At 43.9% G+C, this 23,966-nt stretch overlaps 1 protein-coding gene across 1 annotated transcript; it reads right to left on the bottom strand.

The window, feature by feature from the left end:
• Positions 1–2,113: 2,113 nt before the first annotated feature.
• On the bottom strand, positions 2,114–23,713 carry ACAT1 (acetyl-CoA acetyltransferase 1). Its single transcript, XM_075546551.1, has 12 exons — positions 23,578–23,713; positions 14,394–14,441; positions 13,158–13,275; positions 12,823–12,918; positions 12,553–12,653; positions 10,469–10,612; positions 8,779–8,929; positions 7,878–7,973; positions 7,027–7,140; positions 6,342–6,406; positions 2,787–2,944; positions 2,114–2,436 (listed from the first exon to the last, which is right to left on the bottom strand). Exons 1-12 carry the CDS (start codon positions 23,647–23,649, stop codon positions 2,316–2,318), a joined length of 1,284 nt encoding a protein of 427 aa, XP_075402666.1. The 5' UTR covers positions 23,650–23,713; the 3' UTR covers positions 2,114–2,315.
• Between the last annotated feature and the right edge of the window lie 253 nt (positions 23,714–23,966).

Raw genomic sequence — 23,966 nt, 5'->3', positions numbered from 1 at the left:
TCAACATACTTTTGTCATAGTCTGCATAAGAATGGGCATTTCATATACAGGGACAGCCTGTCCCCTTCAGTATAATTTTTTTCTGTTTTAGAAGTTGCCACCTCCCTTGCCAGTGTGCTGGTGTAGTATTTCAGAAATCAGTTCAAGATTCTCTCAGTTGGACCTGCCTCTACTCCCACGCCTGACATGCTTAGGATGAGAAAATGGCCCCACTCTCGACTTGGCCACACAGGTCTCTTGTTTCTAGTACCACTGGGTACGTGTGTGTGTGTGTGTGTGTGTGTGTGTGTGTGTGTGTGTGGTTTCTTTCCACTAATGACAGCATAGGCATTCAAGGTTGCTCAGAATTGAGTCAGCTCTCAATTAAAGAAAACTCACTAAAAGGACCCACCACCCTTGCTCAGGAGGAAGATGAGTATCTGCTCCTTGAAGGTTTACAGCCTCCAGAACCCTCCCAAGGGTCCCTGAGTCATACTCAATGGCGGTGGGTGAGTGTTGAATGTCAATTGGCTATCGACAGCGTTCACTTGGTTTTTACTCTCTGTGCTAGTTTGGTTTATTGTGCCAACTAGGCCACTCTGGTAGCTTCCTTCAAGTAGGGATATGTGGGTGGAGTTTAATCAGGTCATTTATCTGATTGCAGGGCAATAAGATAAATGGCTTTCCAAGGCCTGCCCCCTTCTCTCTTCTTCCCTGGTGATTAGACCTGTGTGCTGCTGCTTTAGCTAGTTCTTTGCCTCTACCTATAGGCCGTGCCAACCTGTGGATCATGTCACTAGAGCGTAAGACTCCTTTGAGACCTGCTTTGCCACACTTTTGGCTTCTGGTGCATACATCGCTCGAGCTTGATGGATCCTGTCGCTGTGCATCCCAACGGGGCCCGCTTCACTCAGCTCCCGTGCTACTGCTGGTTTGCCAACCCACCCTGCTGTCTGCCTCCTGGACCTTGGACCAGCAGCCGTGTGTGTTGAAGGACTTTCAGAATATTAACTTCCAGGAAAGTGAGTTGAACTGTACTGCTGTGTAATTAGCTGTTCCTTCTCACTGTATAAACCTATCCATTTCTATACCATATATACTCGAGTATAAGCTGACCCAAATGTCCACCAAGGCACCTAATTTTACCGCAGAAACTGCATTATTAAATGTGCTGGAAACTCGGCTTATACTCAAGTATATAGGGTACATATAATCTTTTCTAATCGTTTTATTAGGGGCTCATACAACTCCTATCACAATCCATACATACATCAATTGGGTCAAGCACATTTGTCCATTCATTGCCCTCATCATTCTCAAAACATTTGCTCTCCACTTAAGTCCCTGGCATCAGCTCATTTCTCCCGTCCCTCCCCACGCCCCTCCCTCATGAACCCTTAATTTATAAATTATTTTGTCATATCTTGCACTGTCTGACGTCCCCCTTTACCCACTTTTCTGTTGTCTGTTCCCCAGGGAAGAGGTGGATTCTTGTAATCGGTTCCCCCTTTCCACTCCACCCTCCTGGTATCACCACTCACACCACTGGTCCTGAAGAGATCATCCACCCTGATTCCGTTTTTCCAGTTCCTATCTGTACCATTGTATATCCTCTGTTCTAGCCAGATTTGTAAGGTGAACGTTGTATGTTTTATCATTGCTACATCACACCCTGACTGGCCTGTCTCCTCCCGAGACCCTTCTGTAAGGGGATGTCCAGTGGCCTACAAATGGGCTTTGGGTCTCCACTCCATACACCCCCCCTCATTCACAATATAATTTTTGGTTCTGATGATGCTGGGTACCTGATCCCTTCGACAACGTGATCGCACAGGCTGGTGTGTGTCTTCCATGTGGGCTTTGTTGCTTCTGAGCTAGATGGCCCCTTGTTTACCTTCGAGCCTTTAAGACCCCAGATGCTGTATCTTTTGATAGCCAGGCACCATCAGCTTTCTTTGGCACATTTGCTTATGTAGGTACATATAATCTTAAGTGCCCTAGTTTTGTTTCTCTAACACACTTGCCAAACACACCATCCCTAAAATTTTTAATTGATGTGTTCTCCCAAATAAGTCAGTGGCGTTTCAAATCATGTAAAAACGTGTCATTCTTCTAAAATTAATCAAAAAATGAATACAGAAGAAAAAGATTTATTTGTAATTTCAAGAGGTGTTGGGATCCGATCTTTTTATGCTATATGAGTCAAAATAGAAAATAATGTTTTTTGTTTTGAAAATAATGTTTTTAAATGCAACTGTTAAGTATTTGATCTGATCCATGGTATTTGATTTATTGCAGCAGGCCTTTCTGATTGCATAAAGATGATCTTCTTTGGTCTACAACTTCTGAATCAGCAAGGCAGAAGCACCTCCCCCTCCATTGCAAATACTGGCAAGACCATATTCTCCTTGCTTCAAAGTATGAACCATATGAACGACAATTCTGGCTCCAGACATCCTAGGATTGAGAAAATATAATGGATTAAGAAACACATTGTCGTAATATGTAGCTAAGCAAGATTAATATTCCAAATGAACATCTTCCAAACTTACTAGTCATGATGGATTAGCTATCTTTTTTTCTTTCAAGAAAAGTTACAGCTACTTTAAAAGGCTGAATGCAGACTTAGTCTTTAAGTTTATTTCTCAAGTATAATATAATAGTAGGATTCAAGTAACAGATGTGCTACCTCTATTTGGTGTTTGTCATACAAAGGATGGGTAGAACAGCAGGAATCGTGTAGGACAGTTAGCTAGAAATGCAAAATCGACACGAAACTTAAGTCGTTTTCCTTTGACTTCACCTACCCAATTGGATGTCCCAGAGAAACAGCTCCTCCATTGATGTTTACTTTCTGATGATCAATCGCTAGCATTTTAATGTTTGCCAGAACAACCAGACTAAAGGCTTCATTCACTTCCCACATTGTAATATCTTCCTTTTTCAATCCTGCAGTTTTAAGAACCTAAAAATTTGAGAGAGAAAAAAAAAGATAACAGTTGAAACCTACTTTAGTTGCTTGGAATTCTATGATTTTGGTTTGTACTTGGTAAAAACTACGAAATACATCTATTACTCACTGAACACTCAATGTCCAAAATTACACATTTGCTTTACGAGTAAATCAATATACCCAACTATTTTGCACATTAACAATGTACATCTGGCAATAACGTACCAAGTATGAGGCATGGATTAACACTAACTGAAAGCTGAAGTTATGTATCAACTGTGTGGGCTGATTCTTAGCGGTATATGGGGTAAGCAATCTGATGTGGTTTTCTTCCCCCATTTTCACATAGCGCGGATTTTCAAATAGTGACATAATCTTTGGAACCTATCTGTTGGTGAGAAGTGAGGAGTGGGCGTATATCAAATTATATACTCTAAATTAGAGAATACAAATTAGGAAATCATATACCCACTCTGCTTAATACCATGGTTAGGTTCCAAAGAACAAATCATCATGCAAAATCTGCATTATCTGAGAGTTGGGACACCATTCCTATCTGTGACCCCAGCTCATTACTGCACATCGAGCACCTTGTGGACAGGCGTAGGATGTGCCTAGCACAGTAGTGCCCCCTTTCCCTGCACGCCTTCAGCACCACCGTGGAGCTGGATTACCAGCTGGAGGGGACAGCACAGCTGGATTTTAGGTGTTGCCACCACCCTCAGTGAGGACTACCCTCATCCTCTGCCCCCATTGGCCCCACATTCCTGCACAGCCCCTCTCTCCCACCTCCTTGCACTTTCTGGCCCTTGTCAACTCTTCCTCTGCCCACCCACAAGCTGTCTCATTCCACTGTCATTCCATACCCTCTGACTGAACCAAGGTGTCACAGAGAAGTGGGAGGTGTCCCACAAGCTGTCTGTCAGATACTGTCCCCCACGTGATCCACCCAATTGTCACAGGGCCTCTGGAGTAGCTGCAGAGGGCACCCAAGACCCAGCTACTCTGGTGTGGGGTGTGGGCCCTCAGTGGCACTGAGAATTTTTTCAAAGTCGTTAAAAATAAGTGTTGGCAATAAAACTAATTATTTTTTGTTTTTTTCTTTTTTCTTTTTTTAACAGTTTATTAGGGGCTCATACAACTCTTATCACAGTTCATACATATACATACATCAATTGTATAAAGCACATCGTACATTCTTTGCCCTAATCATTTTTTTTCTTTTTTTACATTTTATTAGGGGCTCATACAACTCTTATCACAATCCATACATATACGTACATCAATTGTATAAAGCACATCCATACATTCCCTTCCCCAATCATTCTCAAGGCATTTGCTCTCCACTTAAGCCCTTTGCATCAGGTCCTCTTTTTTTTTTCCCCTCCCTCCCCTCTCCCCCTTCCCTCATGTGCCCTTGGTAATTTATACATCGTTTATACATATATAAATTACCAAGATGTATAAAACTAATTTTAAAAAACACAGTAATGGACATTAAAGTCAAAAGGTGATAAACAGGTTTATACTGAAGATAAACTTTACTGATTGTTTCATTCTCTTTGCTATTGAAAGACGTCTCTTAGTTCCTACTCATAGTACTGTCCCGCTGTGCTCCTCCCGTAGTTTATGCTTGTTAAAAGTTGCAGCAGGATTACTTGGGGCACATAGGCATAGCTGGTGTATCTTTGCTGTTTGTGTAGTTTGATTATGAGGGCTGGGCCTTGGCTGGTGAGGGTGGTTTGCCATCATCTGGTGTCAACGGGTTGGTGGTTAGAACCGATCCAGCAGGTCTACCTGATAGAACAGCAACCAGCTTGGGATTTTGCTTTATTTTTATTATGTGGTCTATTCATTTTTATAGTTATTCAGCTATAAACTATTACTAATTTTCTTTGTCTTGATAAACTTTATTGTGAACATTAAAATTAACTTTGAATCTGTCTTCTCCCAGTGAGCTAAGCTGGCAGCCTCTCAAGGCTGCAGAGCTCAAACGCTTCCTGTCCTAACAGCAGAGGTGTCCGGGGTCGATCTTGGTCCTGGCGGCCCTGTGTGGGTCACAGTAGAAGGGTTTCCAATCACTGATCTTTTCAGAAGTGGATCATCAGCTTGTTTTCCAAACCAGGTCTGGGAGGACTCCAACCTTTCCATGAGCACCAAGCTCTCTGACCGTTTGTGCACCCAGGAACTTAGATCCTCATCGTGCAGAATTGTTATTCCTCTTAGCCTTCCAATATGTGAGGCCTTCTCTTTCAGAGATAAACCATCTCTGGACAGATCTCTCTATACCCTGTTCTCTCCTTTTTCCCCACTGACTCTGCTTTTTGTTTGGTTGGTTGGTTGGTCGGTCCTGGGCGCTCCTCTCAAAAGTTCCCCCTCAGCCTAAGGAAAGGAATATTCTGGAATATTTTCTGTGGACTTCTGGGATCCCTAAGCCCTTAACCCCAGTATTTCCTCTCTGTTTTGGTCCCTTGGCTGCTTCCCATGGAGACCTGCTTGCTTCTTCCTCCTCTGATATCACGGGCAATTCAGAGATGGCCCGCTTTCTGTCTCTAGTCCACTGCTAATACTGAACCCTAATCCATCCACCAGTGCCGTCCAGGATGTGGACCTCTTCTGCAGTGATGGTTTGTTTTCCAGACCGGGCACTCCGGGACCTCCGTCCTGGTCGTCTTTGCCACGCCAGCCTCCCCCTTGTGTTTCCACAGCAGATTTGGGAGCTCAAGGTCACCCAAGGGATTCACGTTACGTTGTGTGTCTACCGCCCGGGTGTTGAGGGTTGCTCTTTTTCTAGCTTTTTACTATGGTTTAGGTGAACAAACCATTTACTATGGTTTACAGAACAAATTGGTTTTCCATCCACGTCATTACTCAAGTCATTTCATGATATTGACTGCAAGTCCCCTCTACCCACTTTCTCCCTGTATGTACCATTTCCATCTGTCCCTCTTCCCTGTCCCTTCCTGCCTTCTGAGCTTTGTCCCTGAACAACTCTCAGCCCTCTGATCATGTGTGGTGGTTTGGGGTGTGAACCTCATGAACATTGCTGCTCATCATGAGCCTGCTGAGCTGAACATTGAGCCACGAGCACGAGTTCAGTCCAGGCCTGAAGAGGAGCTGCAGGGCCACAGTCTGAGGCCAGGAAGCCTGGTCTTTCTCTGCTGTGATTTTCCTCCTGCTCTCTTCAGGACATCCTCTCGTGACCTCATTCAGAGCTGTCAGCAGGGCTAGCTGGACACTACTTACTACGTCTGGTCTCAGGGTCGTGGTGAGTGCTCCAATAGTCCCCCTTTGATTTGTTTGTTTGTTATCCTTGTTCTTATATTTGGGAAAAATGGGAAGATTTGAAACTAAGTTGTCAACCCTTCGTGTTGGGAAACTGGAAGATGGCCCCTCACTGTGCTCTTACCTTGGGCACAGCATACGCTGGTGCAATTGGGAAATCAATAGGTTCAACCGCAGCATCAGCAAATGCTATAAAAAATGAGATTAAAATAAAATCACTGGCTAAAAGTATCTGAAGTCATGCCTAACAATTGTTATACATAATATGCAAAACCAGGTTAGCCATTGATGCACATGTCCTCGCCATGATCATGAATGTAAATACATTTGTTCCTGTCTGAGGATGATATGAAATGACTGATGTAGACGATCAGTCATTTTCAACCAGGGTGGGAGGAATCTGTCTGGAGACATCTCCAATCCTCACAACTGGCAGTTAGGGGGAGAGGTGAAAGGCTGCTGAGCATGGCCCAGGGCAGGCCCCAAATGAGCATCGGGTGCACAGAGTGCACAGTGCCAAAGGAAAGGGCTCTTGCTGTAAGTGAGGAATAAACTGAGGCTGTAAGCTCTTTATCGAATAACGTACTTAGGTTGTTATAAAGGACTTTCATAGCCAGTCACTTGATTGTTTCAAATACTTATGAAGAAAGCAAGGCCTAGTTTACAGCTGCAAATGGGCATGTGGACGTTGAGGACTTGCCCGGTCACATAATTAATAAATGCCAGAACATCTACGTTTTATATCTGTGGACACCTAACAAGGAAAATCAAATCAGAGGTTTGGGAGCTGGTGGGGTCAGAGTCTCTACCTGCTACCCTTGCCAGTGGCTTTACATTGAGCCTCTTGGCCGCATCTGCTGTCATCAGCACCACGGCGGCGGCTCCATCATTCAGGGTGCTAGCATTGGCAGCTGTCACTGTGCCTGAAAGCAACAAAGTCAAGAGATTCTTTCACACGGAATGCATTTGATTCACTTTAAACACCGCAAGAGTGCGCTGCTCGCACGACTGCACGGCGGAGAAATTACAACGTGGAGATAATCCCTGCCCTTGCATTTTGCTTTCAAAACAAGCTAGCCCGGGAACACAAGCACAACTCTGGGTACATGTGCTCGATGGTTCTTCAAAGACAGTGGCCACGTGCTCATCTGTCTCCCCAGAGTCTGCCTCTCTGCTTATCTAGAATGTAGCAAACAATATTGTCAGGTCAGTGTGGAAATAGGCATGTCTTCTCCAGAAGCACTCGGAGTTGAGTGTCAATGAATACTAAACACCATGGAACATTTTTACAGCTTTAGTAACAATACACATAAATTTTAACAGCAGAATTTCAAGACATATAAATTATAAATAAAGCTATAAATATCATTGAAGGCCTGTGAACACTGTTAGAATTATGAAACTACACTTCTGTAATCCTCTGGTGGTACTGTAGAATCTCTTCCCTGGGACGTACATATTGGAGGTATAAACTGTTAAGTAAATTTAAACATACTTTGTAGGTGCAGCAGTCGTTTTGTTCATTTCATTCAATTTACAATATTCGTTTATGATATTAACCAATGTCCAGATTGACTTTGTAAATGCTGTTTAGCAATTCATGTACATTTACAAATCTATATTGATTCACGTGTTTTGGTGCCTCGTTCTTAAAACTAACCATTTTCTTTTTGGAACACCGTCTTCAGCTTGGGAACTTTGCTAAAATCAACACGTTTATATTCTTCATCTTCTTTCACCACTGCATCAGGTTTACCTAAAACAGAAATCCCGTCATCACCACGCAAGACAAAAATTAGTCATTCAGCAAAAATCAGTGACAATGTTGCTTGAACCCCCATGTGGGTGCGCATGCGCACTTCAACTCAACCCAAGTAAATTCTCTACAAGCTACCACCTATAGCTAACCTCTGACATAATATCTTAAAGAGGAGGTCCACAGCTTAATGGGATTTTAAATTTTGTGTGTAGCCATATCCCATTCTCTTCTCTCAGCCTCCTGTGCTCACAGACCCGCCTTCCTGACCACATGAACGCAGTGACCATTCCACGGATGAGAGGAACCAAAACCAAGTGGAGCCGTTCCTGCATGTTCTGTGGAAGCTGAGGAAGGTCTGTCTCTAGGTATGACCTGCTGTAATGGAGGCAGCCACTTGGGAAGCCTGAGAAGACAAAGTACACGGGCATGCCACACTGGCTCGGAGGCCAGAGGGCATGTCCTCACCATCCATTCCCAAGTCCAGGCCCTGAGGTTTCCGAACAGGCTGGCTGCTGCTAGTCTCTCAGTTCTGGGAGGTGCCCAAGTAGCCTTCCAATAAAGACTCTTTAATTACGCCCGTTTCTCATTGTTTCTAAATCACAGTTAACAGTGGAGCTTTCAGTTGGGTTGGAGTTCGTTCTTAACTGGTAGCTGTCTTTTCCTTTGAGTAACACCACAAGCACAAGTGTCCTCAGCTGACGTCAACAGAGAAGTGTACTAATTCTAAATTAAAACATTTAACATCAGCACAATGTGAAGTCATCCAAAAATTAGAATCTACTTTGAAACATGACCTCTCTACCTTTTGCTGTAATTGTGACCGGGATAACTTCATTTCCAAACCTTCCTGCTTCCCAGGCTGCTTTACTTCTGGTGTAGGAGTTAATAGCATACGTATCCTGTTCTTCCCGCGAAATATTAAGCTTCTTTGCCGTGTTCTCAGCACAGTTTCCCTAATAAAAGTTGGAATTTTTAAAGACTAATTAACTTTTGATGACTTAAAAATATATATTAACTTTGCATTTGCCTATAAAATATTGTTTAAATTTAGCGCCTTAAGATAAACTTGTTTTCTGCTAGATAACTTTCACTTGACTGGCCTTTCAAAAACAAGTGTTTACAGAAGGTGTCATGAGAAGTCAGCCTACTGGAGTGACAACTGGGTTACGCTGGTACAGGCAAACCTGTGAGAGCTGGAACACAATGAAGTGCCTTATTTTCTGAATCTCAAAAGCTGTACACCTTTGATAATGTGGTATAGTCTTCACCACTCCTATCGCTCTATTAGTGGAAAACATTGCTTGTTATCCTGTTCTGATAGTTATCTCCTATGGCAGTTATATCATCTCTTGTCAACTTGAGGGAAGGAATCTAGCCCGTCAATCAAGTTGCAGTTTGATGACCTCATTGGGAGGCACAAAGGCAATAAATAGCTCACTGGAGGCCAGCCCCACTCTCTCTGCTTCCCTTTCCTGCTGTTGTGCTCAGAGAGCTGGAGGAGCCATGTGGAGACCCATGCCAGCATAGAGATGCTTCCACTGCCACTGGAGTCACATGACCCGCCCACTGGCCTGCGATCTTCCTGCATTGGGCATCAATGTGAGTGGCCAGTGAGTCTGAAGAGGAATTTATGGACTAGTATTGGACATATGGGCTAATATTGGACCTAATGGGTTTGATCTGGGCTGGGATGTTTTCTCCATATGCAATTGCTCGTTGTTATAAAGCTGTGTGTCTGGATTTGTTTCTCTAGTCCACTCGGACTAACACACCCCTCACACAGGTTCCTACTTTCCCAGGTTAACTGTTGCATGGCAGAACTGTTTATCGGGGTGAACGGCTAGAATCGACATTTAAAAAGTCTACTCGTCAGTTTACAAAATACATATGCAGGTGGTCCTTGGATTAAGAAACTCTTGATTTATGTCCAATCCAATTTAAAAACAGTGCTATTTAGCAATCATTCACCCATCAAGCCTATTATATTAGAAATTCAAAGTACATACAGTCTTTCCTAATCATGAGCAGGTGCTACTTTGGGATGGGCACTAACACATCTCTATCATTGCTGTATTATGTAAACGCAGTGGTTCTCAACCTATGGGTTGTGACCCCTTTGGGGATCAAATGACCCTTCCACAGGAGCCACCTGATTCATGAAAGTAGCAAAATTACAGTTAATAAGTAGCAACGAAAATAATGTTATGGTTGAGTATCACCACAACATGAACTGTATTAGGGTCATGACATTAGGAAGATTGAGAACCACTGTGTTAAAGGTTTTTTAGTGTATCAGGAAGTGTTTAAGGATTTTATGCATAGAAAGTGCATACTATACTATATCCTAAAATGAACATTCGGCCATATGTAAGTCTTCTGCACAAATTCACCTGACAGGGATGGAACTCACTCAGAATCAAGGGACTCCCTATACTACGAAAAAGCAAGCAGTATTGCACACTAGGTGCCATTCTCAAAGGAAACAAAGTTACCATATGAATTTTATTGTAGACATCTGTTAGCCCATCTTTCACGATCAAGTCTTCAAGCTTGACGCCACCATACGGGGTAGCTCCTCTGGTCATCACAAAGGGCACGTTGGACATGCTCTCCATCCCTCCTGCCACCATTACATCCTGCTCGGCAGCACACAAGCCCAGGGTCAATTCAAAAGGCAGTTGCCAACACACCCTCTACATAGCTACACGCGGTCTTAAAACACGTTTCGTTCCATAGCGAATATAGGAAGTACACTCCTTGTTCCCAGTGAGAGGAAATGGACTAAGATGTGTGATGAAAATTAGATTCAGAGAATAATAGTCACCAACCTTTCCAATACCTCTTTTATTTCAAAATAAGACCATTTTCTGAAATTCTAATTCACTTTTTAACCCTTTTTATTTCACTCATGCTGCTAACAAGTTGATATTCTAGAAGTCTAAACGATTTAGAGAAGCAACCTCTGATGTGGAAACAATCCTACTACCATACCGGTACCGCAGCGGTGGTAGCTTTCCACTGGATCGTTGTTGGACAGCCAGGCCTTCCTGCACAGCACTGTCCACACTCGGCTGAGTCACTGTGGCCGGACTATAATTCTGGTCACGTCTTAAAAGACTCCTAGGCAGAGTAACAAGGTCCTTCTTTCAGGAGCTGTCATCTCGGCTTTAAATGTGTGTGCCTGAACCTACGCCTCAGGCACAGAGAGTTGGTAAAAGCTTTCCGAAGACGCCGTGCTCATTCAGTACACTGTCTGCAGCTTAGGCGCCATCTACCAGCACTCGAAATGTCGGTATTTCCTTCAAAACTAACCCAAAGCTTCATGGCTTCCCTGACTTCTTCTTTCTCTCCCTTTTCAGGAGTTTCCCTTCTTTTGTGTAATTCCTCACTTATGGCACAATGTGTTTGTTAGTCTTTAATTACCCAGTGTTATATCTATGTTTACTGTTCAATCTTCTTACTAGACTAAGCTCCTTTAAGATGAAAAAAAAAACTGTCATAATTTTTTTCTGTGTTATTGGAGCCTGGCATATAATGAAACTTTAATAAGTATTAACCTGCCATTACTTCTCAAGGCAACAAAATAAAATTCATCTGCATAATAATAGGCCATTTAAAAAGTTTAATATACCATATATACTTGAGTATGAGCTGGCCAGATTGTCAGCCACTGCACCTCAGCTTATACACGAGTATATAGTAAACTATTAGTATCAATATTAATAAAAAATAAAGCCAAAGATATTTTCTCACTGCCTATAATCAGGAATAATGACCAATGAAACTCAAAAATCTTGTCTTCTCTGAAATACAGAAGATCCCATTAGTTCAGATTGACGTTTCAATACCTTATCTTGAAATAGTATTTTCTGAGGAAGGCAATTCTTCGTATTAAAATAGATAAAAATTCCTCAAATAAAATTAAAAACAAATTCCCTGAATATTCAACAAGGTAATTCCTCACTCATATTCATGGAAGTCAGAAAAGTATACTTGCACAAATGAATCAAATAATCTAATTATAAGCATTTAAATGTGCAAATTGCATTTACTAAAGAGCAACAGATTGATCTAAGACTGGTCTTGTCATTCAAAAAATTCTCCAGTGGCTGTCATAGAGTTGGTACAACGGCAAATAAGAAGCAGAATTAGGATTTGAAGCCAAATTGTCTGGCTAAATGGCCAACAGAAAGCTTAAACTGTCTGACAATGAAGCCTGGCGTGTCGAAATGAAGAACTAGTCACCCGCCCTAGGCCCGATTGATGACTGCATTCCCAGAGCTAGCACTTCAGTCTCATTTACAATAAGTGCTTCATAGTCTGGCAAATACCCCAAATCTCGGAAGACAGGCTCCCAAAGTCATTCTCAAGACTAAAAATCTTGTTTAACACAAGAAATTTAGGCTAGGCTTTCTTCCTTCAAATGGAAAGCAACACACAGTTGTTCCTAAGTGAGACACACCATGTAACCACATGAACAGCATCTTGCTTCTAAAACATGGTTGTGCTTGATGTTCAGTGGCTTTAGCACTGGACCCTGTTTTAGTGATAAAATGGAAAAGAAGCCACTTCTTACCTGATGTCCACACATGAGATTCTGAGATGCCATCATGATGGCTTTCATTCCTGAAGCACACACTTTATTTATGGTGGTGCAGGGAGTAGAAATAGCCAAGCCTAAAATCAAGACAGAGGAAGGCAAACCCTTAAGGAACCAAAGTACCACTTTTCACACACAACTGTAGAATAATTACAGTCCAGTTGATTAAATTAGGCATTCAATATTAAGGTGAAGGAATCTCCATTTTATCATGTCAATCAGAAAAGCAGTCACGGAGTCTGTTACCTGCACCCAGCGCTGCCTGCCTGGTAGGGGCTTGTCCTTCACCTCCTTGTATAACATTACCCATGTATACTTCTTTCACTTCTTCTTTTGGGATTCCTTGGAAAATAAGAAATGCATTTATTTTTATTATTCTGTTCATAATTAGTGAATGCCTGCTCAAGGGTTTCCCCTCATCAGTTGAGTTTTATTCCCAACTCCTTATAACAAAGAATTCTTTCCCAGGGAATTCAGAAGTATACACTGAGTCATTTCTAAGTGATAGGAATATAGTATTAAATAAATATTTGTCCCCTTGAATCATGTTGCCCCACAAAACAAGCCAAGCAACCACTGACCTGCTTTTCCAAGGGCTCCCTCAATTGCAATGGAGCCAAGTCTAGTTGCTGGCAGTGAGGACAGACTGCTTAGGAAGGATCCAATGGGTGTTCTTACAGCACTTACTATGACCACCTCCTACCAAGACCAAATATGGTAAAATCAGATCGAAATATTTCACCCAATTTTTTAATTAAACATTATCTAAGAAACTTTTTTGAATGACTAGTCACCAGAGATTAAAATAACCTCCATTATAATATAAACAGCAATAAAATTAATCAATTCTGTCTAGTACCTTAAGACCTAATAGAACCTTTTTTTTTAATGATATGGTCATTAGAAATGGTCATCCTAGCCGGGAGGGTGGAGGGAGGGTGGGGTGGAAAGGAGGAACCAATTACAAGGATCTACATATAACCTCCTCCCTGGGGGATGGACAACAGAAAAGTGGGTGAAGGGAGACTTCGGACAGTGTAAGATATGACAAAATAATAATTTATAAATTATCAAGGGTTCATGAGGGAAGGAGGAGCAGAAAGGGAGGGGAAAAATGAGCTGAAGCCAGGGGCTTAAGTAGAGAGCAAATGTTTTGAGAATGATGAGGGCAATGGATGTACAAATGTGCTTCACACACTGATGTATGTATGAATTGTGATAAGAGTTGAATGAGCCCCTAATAAAAAGTTTTAAAACAAAAAAAAAAGAAATGGTCATCCTAACCTAGTTAACTCCTTAAAAGTAACAAACAGCTTACAAAGCCCCTAAGGTTTTTGGTAGAAGATAATTGAGTTACTGTATATACTCGTGTATACGCTGAGTTTTTCAGCACATTTTAATGCAGTTTTGTGGTAAAATTAGGTGCCTCCGTTTATATTCAGGTCGGCTTATACTCGAGTATGTACGGTACTTTAGAAACCCTGATCAAACAAAAAGGATCCCTCTGAGAGGTCTAGCCCTCAACCCCATCCAAATCCCTCTTCTTGCCCCTCTACTGCCTCTGCGCTGCATACAACTCCATGAAGGTCTCTGAGAGGAAAGACTTCCCAGCTTTACATCTGTTTTGCAACATGGTAGGGTAAAGAAATAGGAATCAGGCAAGAAACTAGACTAAAATGTTTATGTTAATCTGAAAGTTTAAATTAGTGTTTCACTAATTAACTATTCCCATATATCCACATCATAAGTACATGCATTTGTATTGACTACATTTAAGTTCATTAAAAAATTAGAGCACAATTTACATGTATACTTACATTCAGTGTGGGTTTTGCTGCATAAGCGCGCTTCGTATATCTTACTTCCTGAAATAGAAATGTTTTAATATTACAATTCAGAAAATATGAGTATCATTTTATATTCAATGGTAGTAATGATTTTCCCATAATTTTATTTCTATATTTTCTACATTGAGTATCACTTATAATAAGAAAAAATATAACTTTATGGTATACTTTATCAACGTTTTTAAGCCCTTTGAAAATATAAACTATAAAATGTAATTCTAAGTTAAATCTAAATTCAAAATTAATTTTAGATTGCCACAATATTCTCATTTCTTTAAACACATACACACCCATAAACACATACATGAGGGATGTCAAATAGTTGGTGGAAAATTCCATGATTTTTCAATTGCTATTTCCAAAATCTTTCTGAAGTCCCCTTGTACATCTAAAAGGAGCCCTAGTGACCTAGTGGTTACACACTGAGCTGTGATCCTCAAGGTCAGCAGTTCAAAATCACCAGTCGTTCCTTGGGAGAACGATAGGGCTTTCTACTCCCATAAAGAGTTGCAGTCTTAGGAACCCGCAGGGGGCAGTTCTCCCTGTCCTAGAAGGTCGCTGTGAGTCAGCACAACTCGATGGCAAGGGAGTGTGAGTTTTGTATGTCCATATAAAATTTAAGTGAAAATTGCTTTCGCCCTCTGCACTTATCCAAAAAATGTCTCTGATTTATACAAAGCAAACTCACCTCATATGACGATAAACCCTTTTACATGAAAACATAAAATGTATGTTACACATAAACTTATTTATATGAAAGTAAATATCTCCTTTAACTCTTTGTTCCATTCCATCCTTATCAACAAATGCCAACAAAAACAAACTGGAAATATAGGCCATAGTTCAAAGACAGCATTGATCTGAAGTTAGGCTATTTACAGATCAAATAACAAAGAATAAATGGTTTACCCTTTGAGGTTGTGGCGAAAGCAGACACAGACAAAAATGAAACATATCTAGAACCTAATCTTAATTGATTATTTTAAAGCATGCTTCCCAGTCAGTCATCTTTTCTAAAGTTTCTAAAACCTTTACCTTGACCTCAGAACCTAGCTTTTCAAATATGAAACGGTGTCATGGATTGAGTTGTATGACCCCCCCCCCTAACATGTGTCAACTTAGGCCCATGATTCTCAGTGGTTTGGCGTTTATATAAGGATGTAGGGTAGGATACAACAACCTCAATCCGGTCAGCGCCCTACTGCACTGTGCCGGGAGTTCCCGTGTGAGGGAGGCCTGCAACCTCTTAGGAGAGGCAGAAGGAGAAAAAAGTGAACAGATCAGAGGGAAAGCAGCGCACCACCTCCAAGAAAGAAGAGCCAGGTGGAGCCTATCCTTTGAATCTTGGGTCCCTGCACTGTGAGGCTCCTCGGTTCAGGGAAAGCTGGATGCCCAGACTTAGAGATCTCTAGGGGAAATCAGGCCCACAGTTGTGGAGACAGGCATCTTTTCCTCCTGAACTGCGAGCCAACAGAGAAGAAGCCCCCCCCCATAGCGGGTGTCATGGATTTGGGCAGCTAGCCTTCCCAAGCGTAGAAAAAAATAAATAATAAGCCTGTGTGTTAAAGCCATCTACTGGTGGTACTTAGTTACTCTACCACGAGATAACAACAACTTGCTTTGTCCTGACTCCGCGCAAATAACCAACTAGATTTCCATTTACAGTACAGCCTAGAGACACATTTCCCAAATTGAGTTTTAGAAAGATTTTGGATGAAAATACATGCAAATGGCGGGTTAAGAAGATAATACGCTCCTAGATAGAATACATTTTGGGGTAATCTCTTCTGCAACATTCATATAGGGAAACTTGATTTTTTTTAATTTGTTGATTTTATGTGGAAACTTAGTACACCTAAAAACCTAGCTAGAAGAACTTAGCGCTCATTTGCAAAACAAAAAACCTTTATCACAAATATTTAACCCAGCCCCAAAGAAATAACCTTAAAGTCTTTGTGAGGAAAATGACTAACCTGAAACTACTGGTGGGGTTTCTCCCAGCTGGGAAGCGCGCGCGGTAGTCACAGTGCCCTCGGAGCCCGCCAGGGGACGCCCCGGGCTCGGTGCGCGGCGGGGATGGAGGGCGGGCAGCGTCGGGTACCCAGCCCGCGCCCGGCTCTTTCACCTTTCATTTCTCCAGGAGGGAAGGTGCACAAGAACGTTTCCCATGCATGGGGACGTTAGCACGTTTGCGAGAAGCCCGGGCAGTCCGGGGTTACCGTCTCGGAACCCCAAGGGGCGCTCTTCTCTGCCCTGTGGGTCACCATCGTCAGGATCGACTCGGATGTCGTTCAACGGGCGGGCTACACATTGGAGGTGCTGGGGCAGACACTTGCTCTCCCTGTCTAACCGGGGACGGAGAGCCTGATAGAGTTCTTCTCAACGTTAGGCCTCCGTCCACTGTTAGCCACTGTTTTGATTAGAATTGTGATGTCCCGTTCCGAAATGTGGCTGAGCCATGTTGTCCGTAAGACAGGACCTCGTCAATGCTGCCTACTGTCCAGCCACCTGAATCGCGCGGACTCCACTACGGAAGGAAGGCCATGGCACCAGAAGCTCCGGATTTTACAAAACCAACAGGTCCATTTACACCATCAAACACAGGAGGCTTCGCAAAGTTCGTGGAAAGTGGAATTAAATGATGATGGATCATGGCATTTTTGCACGAGCTTTCTGAAGTCCTCATTGTACATCAGCGACACTGGCCTCCGTGTCTTCTTAACTAAAAGACCTTGAGGGCAGAGGCCGCCTTGTTAGTTCAATAGGAAACGGCATCTAGGAACTGACACGTGGCAACCCACTCCCACTGAGTAGAACCGGAGTCATAGCGATCTTGTAAAGTATTGCGAAGGCTGTCGATCTTCATGGCAGCTGTTGGACTCATCTTTTCTTTGTCTGTGTGTGCTGGTGGATTTGAACAACAGACCGTAGGGGTATCAATCCATTGCTTTCCAGACTCTGCCATTAGAGCTCGGGACTCACTGAATTAAAGAATGAACTTCCAATTGACTTCATGCATGTTTTTAATGTTTCAGTTTACCCATTTCATTCGGAACCTCTGGCTGTTTTATCCTTTATTCTGTCATCACCTAACTTGGTAGTTTTACTTGCTACCAAGAATGACCATCTCACAATGTTCTCTAATGAAAATTCCACAATTACTCTTAGTTTGTAGCATTTGTTTAAAGTTGTGACAAACCTAATCCATATGATTCAATCTCATCTAGTAATTTCAGTTCACACACACACACACACACACACACACACACACACACACACACACAAAACAAAAAACTACTGATCCAGGGATGGACAACAGAAACGTGGGAGAAGGGAGATGTCAGACAGTGTAAGACATGACAAAATAATAATAATTTATAAATTATCAAGGGTTCAATGGGGAGGCGGGGGAAGAAGAGCTGATACCAAGGACTCAAGTAGAAAGCAAATGTTTTGAGAATGATGATGGCAACCAGTGTAAAGACGTGCTTGACATGGATGGATGGATCGATTATGGTAAGAGTTGTACGAGCCCCCAATACAGTGATTTTAAAAAAGAAAGAAAAGGAAAAAGCCAAACAAACTTCTGCTCCTTCATTTATTTGTTCAGCAGACCTGTTGAGAACATTTACAAAATGGGAGGAAAAAACAATGGGAAATTTGAGATTTTTAAAAACATAGCCCTATACCCAAGTATCATGATAAAGGAGCAGAAATGTGTAAGTTACTCGTGGATATATTCCTAAAACAGAATCGGGTAAGAAGTTCACAGAGGAATTATGAAAAACTTTTAACTTCACCTTACACATGTAGCAAGTATTAACAAATCACAATGTGTCACTTGATGCTATCTGTGTAAGCCTTGAAGTAAAATTTATCTGCCATCTGTCCATATTTGTTCTTACAACTGTGCCATTAGGGAAGTTTGTCTTACTTTTTTTAGACCACTTGTGAGAGCATACAGCATTGGCCCAGACTAGCACAGCCCCCCGTAGACAAGGTTCAAGTGCATGTGCTCAGCAGAAGTGCTCCTCTGTGTCAGCTATGCAAAACACAGGTGTGCCCTTGTAGAAATGCTGTGTTAGGCACCTGGCCTAACATCACAGGCTGATTTCTACGAGGCAGGCATCAGACATGCCTTCACCTCAAACCTTTTTTTACCAGTTTTGACACCAACAGAGCCCCTTCTCCTGCACTCTCTACACCTCTGCTCGATTGGATAATTTGCTGCAATTTACACAGAACTCACAGACAGTACTAAGGATTATGGGGTTTATTAGAGAAGTAATGGGTTCCAATTAAAGTTCAGGAATGCTCAGGATACAGTTCTTTGAGCAGGATAGTCCCTTCTTAGCTGTGTCTGCAGCTGTGCCTTTCACTGGCCTTCAGCCCCTACTCCTGGCCACTGCCTTGTTCAGGCAAGTGTGACCAAGTTCTTTAGCACCACCAATAAGTACCCAGGTATCCCCTTTAGCTCCAGCAAATGACAAGAGGCACCCCCGCTTTTCCAGTATGCCTCCGAAGGACTCAGCTTGAACTTGCTTCGCCTGTATTATCTCAAATAGCCTCCCTAACAAGTAGGTGGGACCATGAGCTAAGGTAGTGTATGCGAAGCCTAGGAGAATGCTCCTTCTTAGCGGCCTCCAGGATAACACAATCCTGTGGTTGTACTAGAGGGGGCATTTTTCTCCATTGTCGCATTCTCTTCCCAATCTAGAAGCAGAAATCAGATTTCTGCTTGCTCTGCCTATCAGGGAAATACTGAAATACCCCCAAAGCGCCCCATGCTAACCCTCTCCCCTTCTACACACTCAACCTGGGGAAGCTCACCCTTTATGGGGTTTCCACTGCCACCTAACGCTGACGAGTCCCAAAGCTACCAATTCCAATTCTACATTTCAGAAGCTTTCATCCAACTGGTCAACACTGAACCTAAGTCCAAACTTCAACTCATCATTTCCTATGCACCCCCAAATCTGCTCCTCCTCCCACATCCCGTCCTCAGTAAAAACCTCCTCTATCTACTTGCACGCCATGGGCTGGACCCTCACAGTCATAGGAACTCCTCTCAGGCAGTCACTAAGTTCAACTGATTTGACTAAGGGGTACCCAAAAAAACCCGGATGTGAGGTGAGGGGAATGGTGCATTTGGAGTTTGTTCCACCAGGTCAGACTGTTAATCAAGCTTTCCTTTTAGGGATTCCGAAAAGACAGCATAACCGTGTGCAACAAAAAAGGCCTGATTTGGCAAAATATGACAAAATAATAATTTATAAATTATCAAGGGCCCATGAGGAGGGGAAAGCGGGGAGGGAGTGAAAAAAAGAGGACTTTATGCAAAGGGCTTAAGTGGAGAGCAAATGCTTTGAAAATGATTTGGGTAAAGAACGTACAGGTGTGCTTTATACAATTGGTGTATGTATATGTATGGATTGTGATAAGAGCTGTATGAGTCCCTAAAAAAATGTTAAAAAAATTTTTAATAAAGGCCTGGTTTGTGGCAAATGGTTTTGCCACCACGACAATGCACCTGCTGACGAAGCCATCTCAATGTGCCAGTTTGGGCAACAAACAGCATGCCTCGCTTGGCCCATACACCTTACCCACCTGACTTCACTCCGTGTGAATTCTTTTTGTTCCCACGAATGAAGAGGGACATGAAAGGACAGTGATTAGACATCGTAAAAGAAGTGAAGAAAAAAACGAGGGAGATGCTGTCAGCCGTCCGAAGAGATGAGTTTGAAAAATGTCTCCAAGAATGGAATCACAGATTTGACAAATGTATTAAGTGGAATGGACAGGACTTTGAAGGTGGTAAGTTGTTTTGTAAATAATAATAATCTAAATACATAGTTTTTTGGGGGGAACCGGAGGGGCGTCTGGGGAGGCCCCTTCAGCCTCCCACTACTGTGCATCAGATGACTACCTGAGCACCGCACCCAGCTGACCGCTTTTCCTCTGGCCTCTGTAAGAGAGGCCAATGGAGGACACGCAGAGAAAGGGAGTGGGAAGGGAGCAAAAGCAACGTAGGTGTCCTAATGGATTCAACTAGCAAAACACAGACATTTGTTTCAAACAAACAAAAGGACAGTCACTTTGAAGCCCCTCCCCACGCATGTGACCCAATAATCAGCTCCGAGTAGTGACTGGTTTTCCAGCGGTTTCTTGACAAGCTTTCCTACCCGCCGACCAGTCGGGCAGTAGCTGAGCCTGTAGCCACCTGCTCCACCCCCAAACTCTTCCGTTTGAGACAGAGAAGCAACGCCAGACAATCAATAAACACTTTACGGAGATGCTGGAAACCGGGGCAGGTAGGCAGAACAGAGATTAGCAACAAGACAGAATAAATGTGATTAGAATACGGGGAAACGGGGTAGAACGCCATAGAACTGTTTCTGATAGATCGTTTCTGAGACTAATTACTGGAGTAGAAAGCCCCATCTTTCTCCCTCGGAACACCTAGTGGTTTCGAACTGCTGACCTTTCAGTTTGCAATGCAATGTGTAGCTACTACATCAACTCTGGGAAGGAAGTTTAAAAAGAGGGTTGTCTACAAATGGCAGGACCACTGAAGAGAAACAGCCACTTCCTGAAACCCCACCTAAGGCAGGCAGAGCGAGCGAGACAGACACTATCCTGGCTTCCGCCTCCAATTTTCCACTCTGCTCTGGGCCTTCCAGCAGCTGACCCCAGTCAGAAGTCGAACTCTGGAACCTGAAAAACAACTGGCAAAGGGCAGCCCCAGGGCAGTGGAGAGGAAGCAGAGGAGAGCGAATCTGAGCACAGACTAATGTGGATGGTTCTTCGAATACTCAGTCTAAAAGAAATGGATTCATACGCGACCACAGCAGTAAACCAGGCGCTTCCGGGGCAGAGTGCTCAGCAATGTCAAATACAAGCCAAAGGTCAAGAAGAAACACAATAACCAAACACCGAGACCAACACCACAGGTGTTTGCCAGCTGAGCGGCACAGACATGTCACTGCAAGCAGCCAGAGAGAAATGACTGAATTGGGGGGAAGGGAGACTCTGGATAGGGCAAGATATGACAAAATAACGATGTATAAATTACCAAGGGCACATGAGGAAGGGGGCAGCGGGGAGGGAGGGGAAAAAAAAAAGAGGACCTGATGCAAAGGGCTTAAGTGGAGAGCAAATGCTTTGAGAACGATTGGGGCAGGGAATGTATGGATGTGCTTTATACAATTGATGTATGTATATGTATGGATTGTGATAAGAGTTGTATGAGTCCCTAATAAAATGTAAAAAAAGAAAAGAGGAGAAAAAATGATTAGGGCAAAAACTGTACAGATGTGCTTTATACAATTGATGTATGTATATGTATGAACTGTGATAAGAATTGTATGAGCCCCAATAAATTGTTAAAAAAAATGACTGAATTAATGGAGACACTGACTTAGAGCCAATAAAGGCCACCCAGGTTTGTTGACAGTGAGGGTGACTTGTCTGTATTTGAAGGCACAGGGCAGTGTGCCAATGTGAGAGGTCAAATAGCACTGAAAATGGACCAGTTCCATCAGTCCGTTCAGCCCCAGGCTGAGAATTTACATGGGCACCCAACAGTACACGGGTAAAACCACGTGGATTGCCAAGGTTCAGTAAATGAATGACCACGGAGTTCAAGAATATCCAGTACAACTAACTCCTGGATGGGAATAAATGAGCTCCACAGGCACACGCTAGCTGGTCAACTCTTCCCTAATTGTGGAAAAGCAGGCCGTGCACGTCTGAGTGGGCGTTGTGATTGTTTTCGTTTGGGGTTGCTGGGCTCTTGTTTTAAATACCTAGGATATCCAGCACACCTTATTAGCCTGATCAACTTTCAGTAACCACCTAATTGAATGTTTGTGTTTCCCAAATCATTGCCTGAAGCTAACAAGTAGACTGATTAAGAAGAATTCATCTTTCCTCAAAATCTATTTCTTTTCCTGGTTTTCCTCTATTCTTCCAGTCCTCCAGGTCTCATTTTCCATCGTGCCCTGTGCCTTGGCTCCCAACCTGCACCTCAGAATCACAAGCCCGAGTCTGCACAATGCTGCTCCTGGCAGCTCCCACTGCCAGCACGCTAGTTCAAGTTACGGCACTTTATGGCTTGCCAGTGATTCGTTTTTCTGTCCACTCCAATACTCCATGATCTGTGATTGTGTCACAATATCAACCAGACCCCCACCCTACCCCCACCCCCACCCCAAATCCACACTCAAACTCTTGTAACATGACTGGATTCCGGTTCATTACCCAAGCAACTGGCAGGCCGAGGTTTCACCGCCGTTTGCAAGTGTGGGTGGGGTGCAAACTCCCTGCTGGAAAAATCAGTTTTCTTTCAAGATTCTGCCACTACGGAAACAGCAGGCGGCGGAGACACCCGAGGGGGCTTCCAAAAATTCGTTGGAAAACTCCCACACGCTCTTCATCTTGCCCATGAACCTTCTGAAACCTTCCTCGCACGTACAATTCCTTTCTTGTATATTCCAGCAGCCATTTCGACTCCTTGATAAATGTGACGGTGTGGGGCACATCTTTTAACACGCAGTGGCTCGGCAAGGCCAGTGACTATCTGTTGCACGGAGGGGTGGGGGGTCCCTCGACAACAATAAGGCACACGGACATATTCTAAGGAAACTTAGCCCCAGCTTCCCCGGCCTTCAAAGCAAGAGCGCATTCTGGGTCTGGCTGCTCCGGGGCCGTGCGGGGCAGGCCCATCTGGCTGCAATAGATAGAAGTGCCCCTGTGAGTTTCCGAGTGTGTAGCTACTGGAAAGTCCTGACTCCTGACGAGCGGCTAGGGGTTGCGAACCGCTGACCTTGAGGTTGGCAGCTCAACGCCTAACCACTACTCCGACACGGAATCCCACAGTCCCTGCCATCGAGTCAAAGCAGACTGGCAGCGAGCCCCGGCGGGTGTCCGCGACTGGCAGTGTGGACGAGAGTGGAAAGCCAACGGCAATGGATCCCTAAGGGCACGGCCCGGCGCCGCGGTAAAGTCAGCGCGGCTACCCCGCGCCGGGGCTCGGCCGGCGGCGCCCCCGAGGCCTACCCTGCAGCCTCGGGCCCGAGTGGGCGCGGGCGCCGCGGGGGGTCCGGGTGCAGGCGCCCGCGGGCGCCCACGGCCCAGCCAGGGACGGGCCCCTCACCTGCAGCAGCCTCCGCAGCAGGGGGCTGCGCCCGCGGGCGCCCCCGTGCAGAAGGACCGTCAGCACTGCCATGGTCGCGCTGGTCTCAAGGGCGGACACGTTGTGACGTCTGGGCAGCTACCCGCTCCTCCACCGGTAACTTAGCATCCCAAAGCCCCGCCCTCCCCGCGACTCCTCCAATCGACGCCTCGGCCCTCCCTCGACGGTCGGCGGCTATTGGCCGGCCCGGGCGTACTTGACAAATGACTGACACGTCCTGAAGTTCCGAACACATGTGCACCAGCACCTGGTTCTCCTTTCCGTCTGAGCCCTTTCCCCTCACTAAACCTCCGCCTCCCGCTTCTTAGGTGCCCATCCACCACGCACAGAGGAAATTTATGAAAATAGGT

This window comes from Tenrec ecaudatus, chromosome 4, assembly GCF_050624435.1.
Source record: "Tenrec ecaudatus isolate mTenEca1 chromosome 4, mTenEca1.hap1, whole genome shotgun sequence".
Taxonomy (NCBI): Eukaryota; Metazoa; Chordata; class Mammalia; order Afrosoricida; family Tenrecidae; genus Tenrec; species Tenrec ecaudatus.
Note: the sequence above shows the minus strand (reverse complement) of the source record. Positions and strands in the feature narration are given on the sequence as shown.

Excerpts from the sequence above, each read along its gene's own strand:
- ACAT1 (XM_075546551.1), bottom strand. The coding sequence starts at position 23,649 with ATGGCAGTGCTGACGGTCCTTCTGCACGGGGGCGCCCGCGGGCGCAGC. Across the intron at positions 14,442-23,577 it reads TGCTGCGGAGGCTGCTGCAG|GAAGTAAGATATACGAAGCG; the intron begins GTGAGGGGCCCG and ends TTTCTATTTCAG. Across the intron at positions 7,974-8,778 it reads GGTCACAATTACAGCAAAAG|GTAAACCTGATGCAGTGGTG; the intron begins GTAGAGAGGTCA and ends TTTCTGTTTTAG.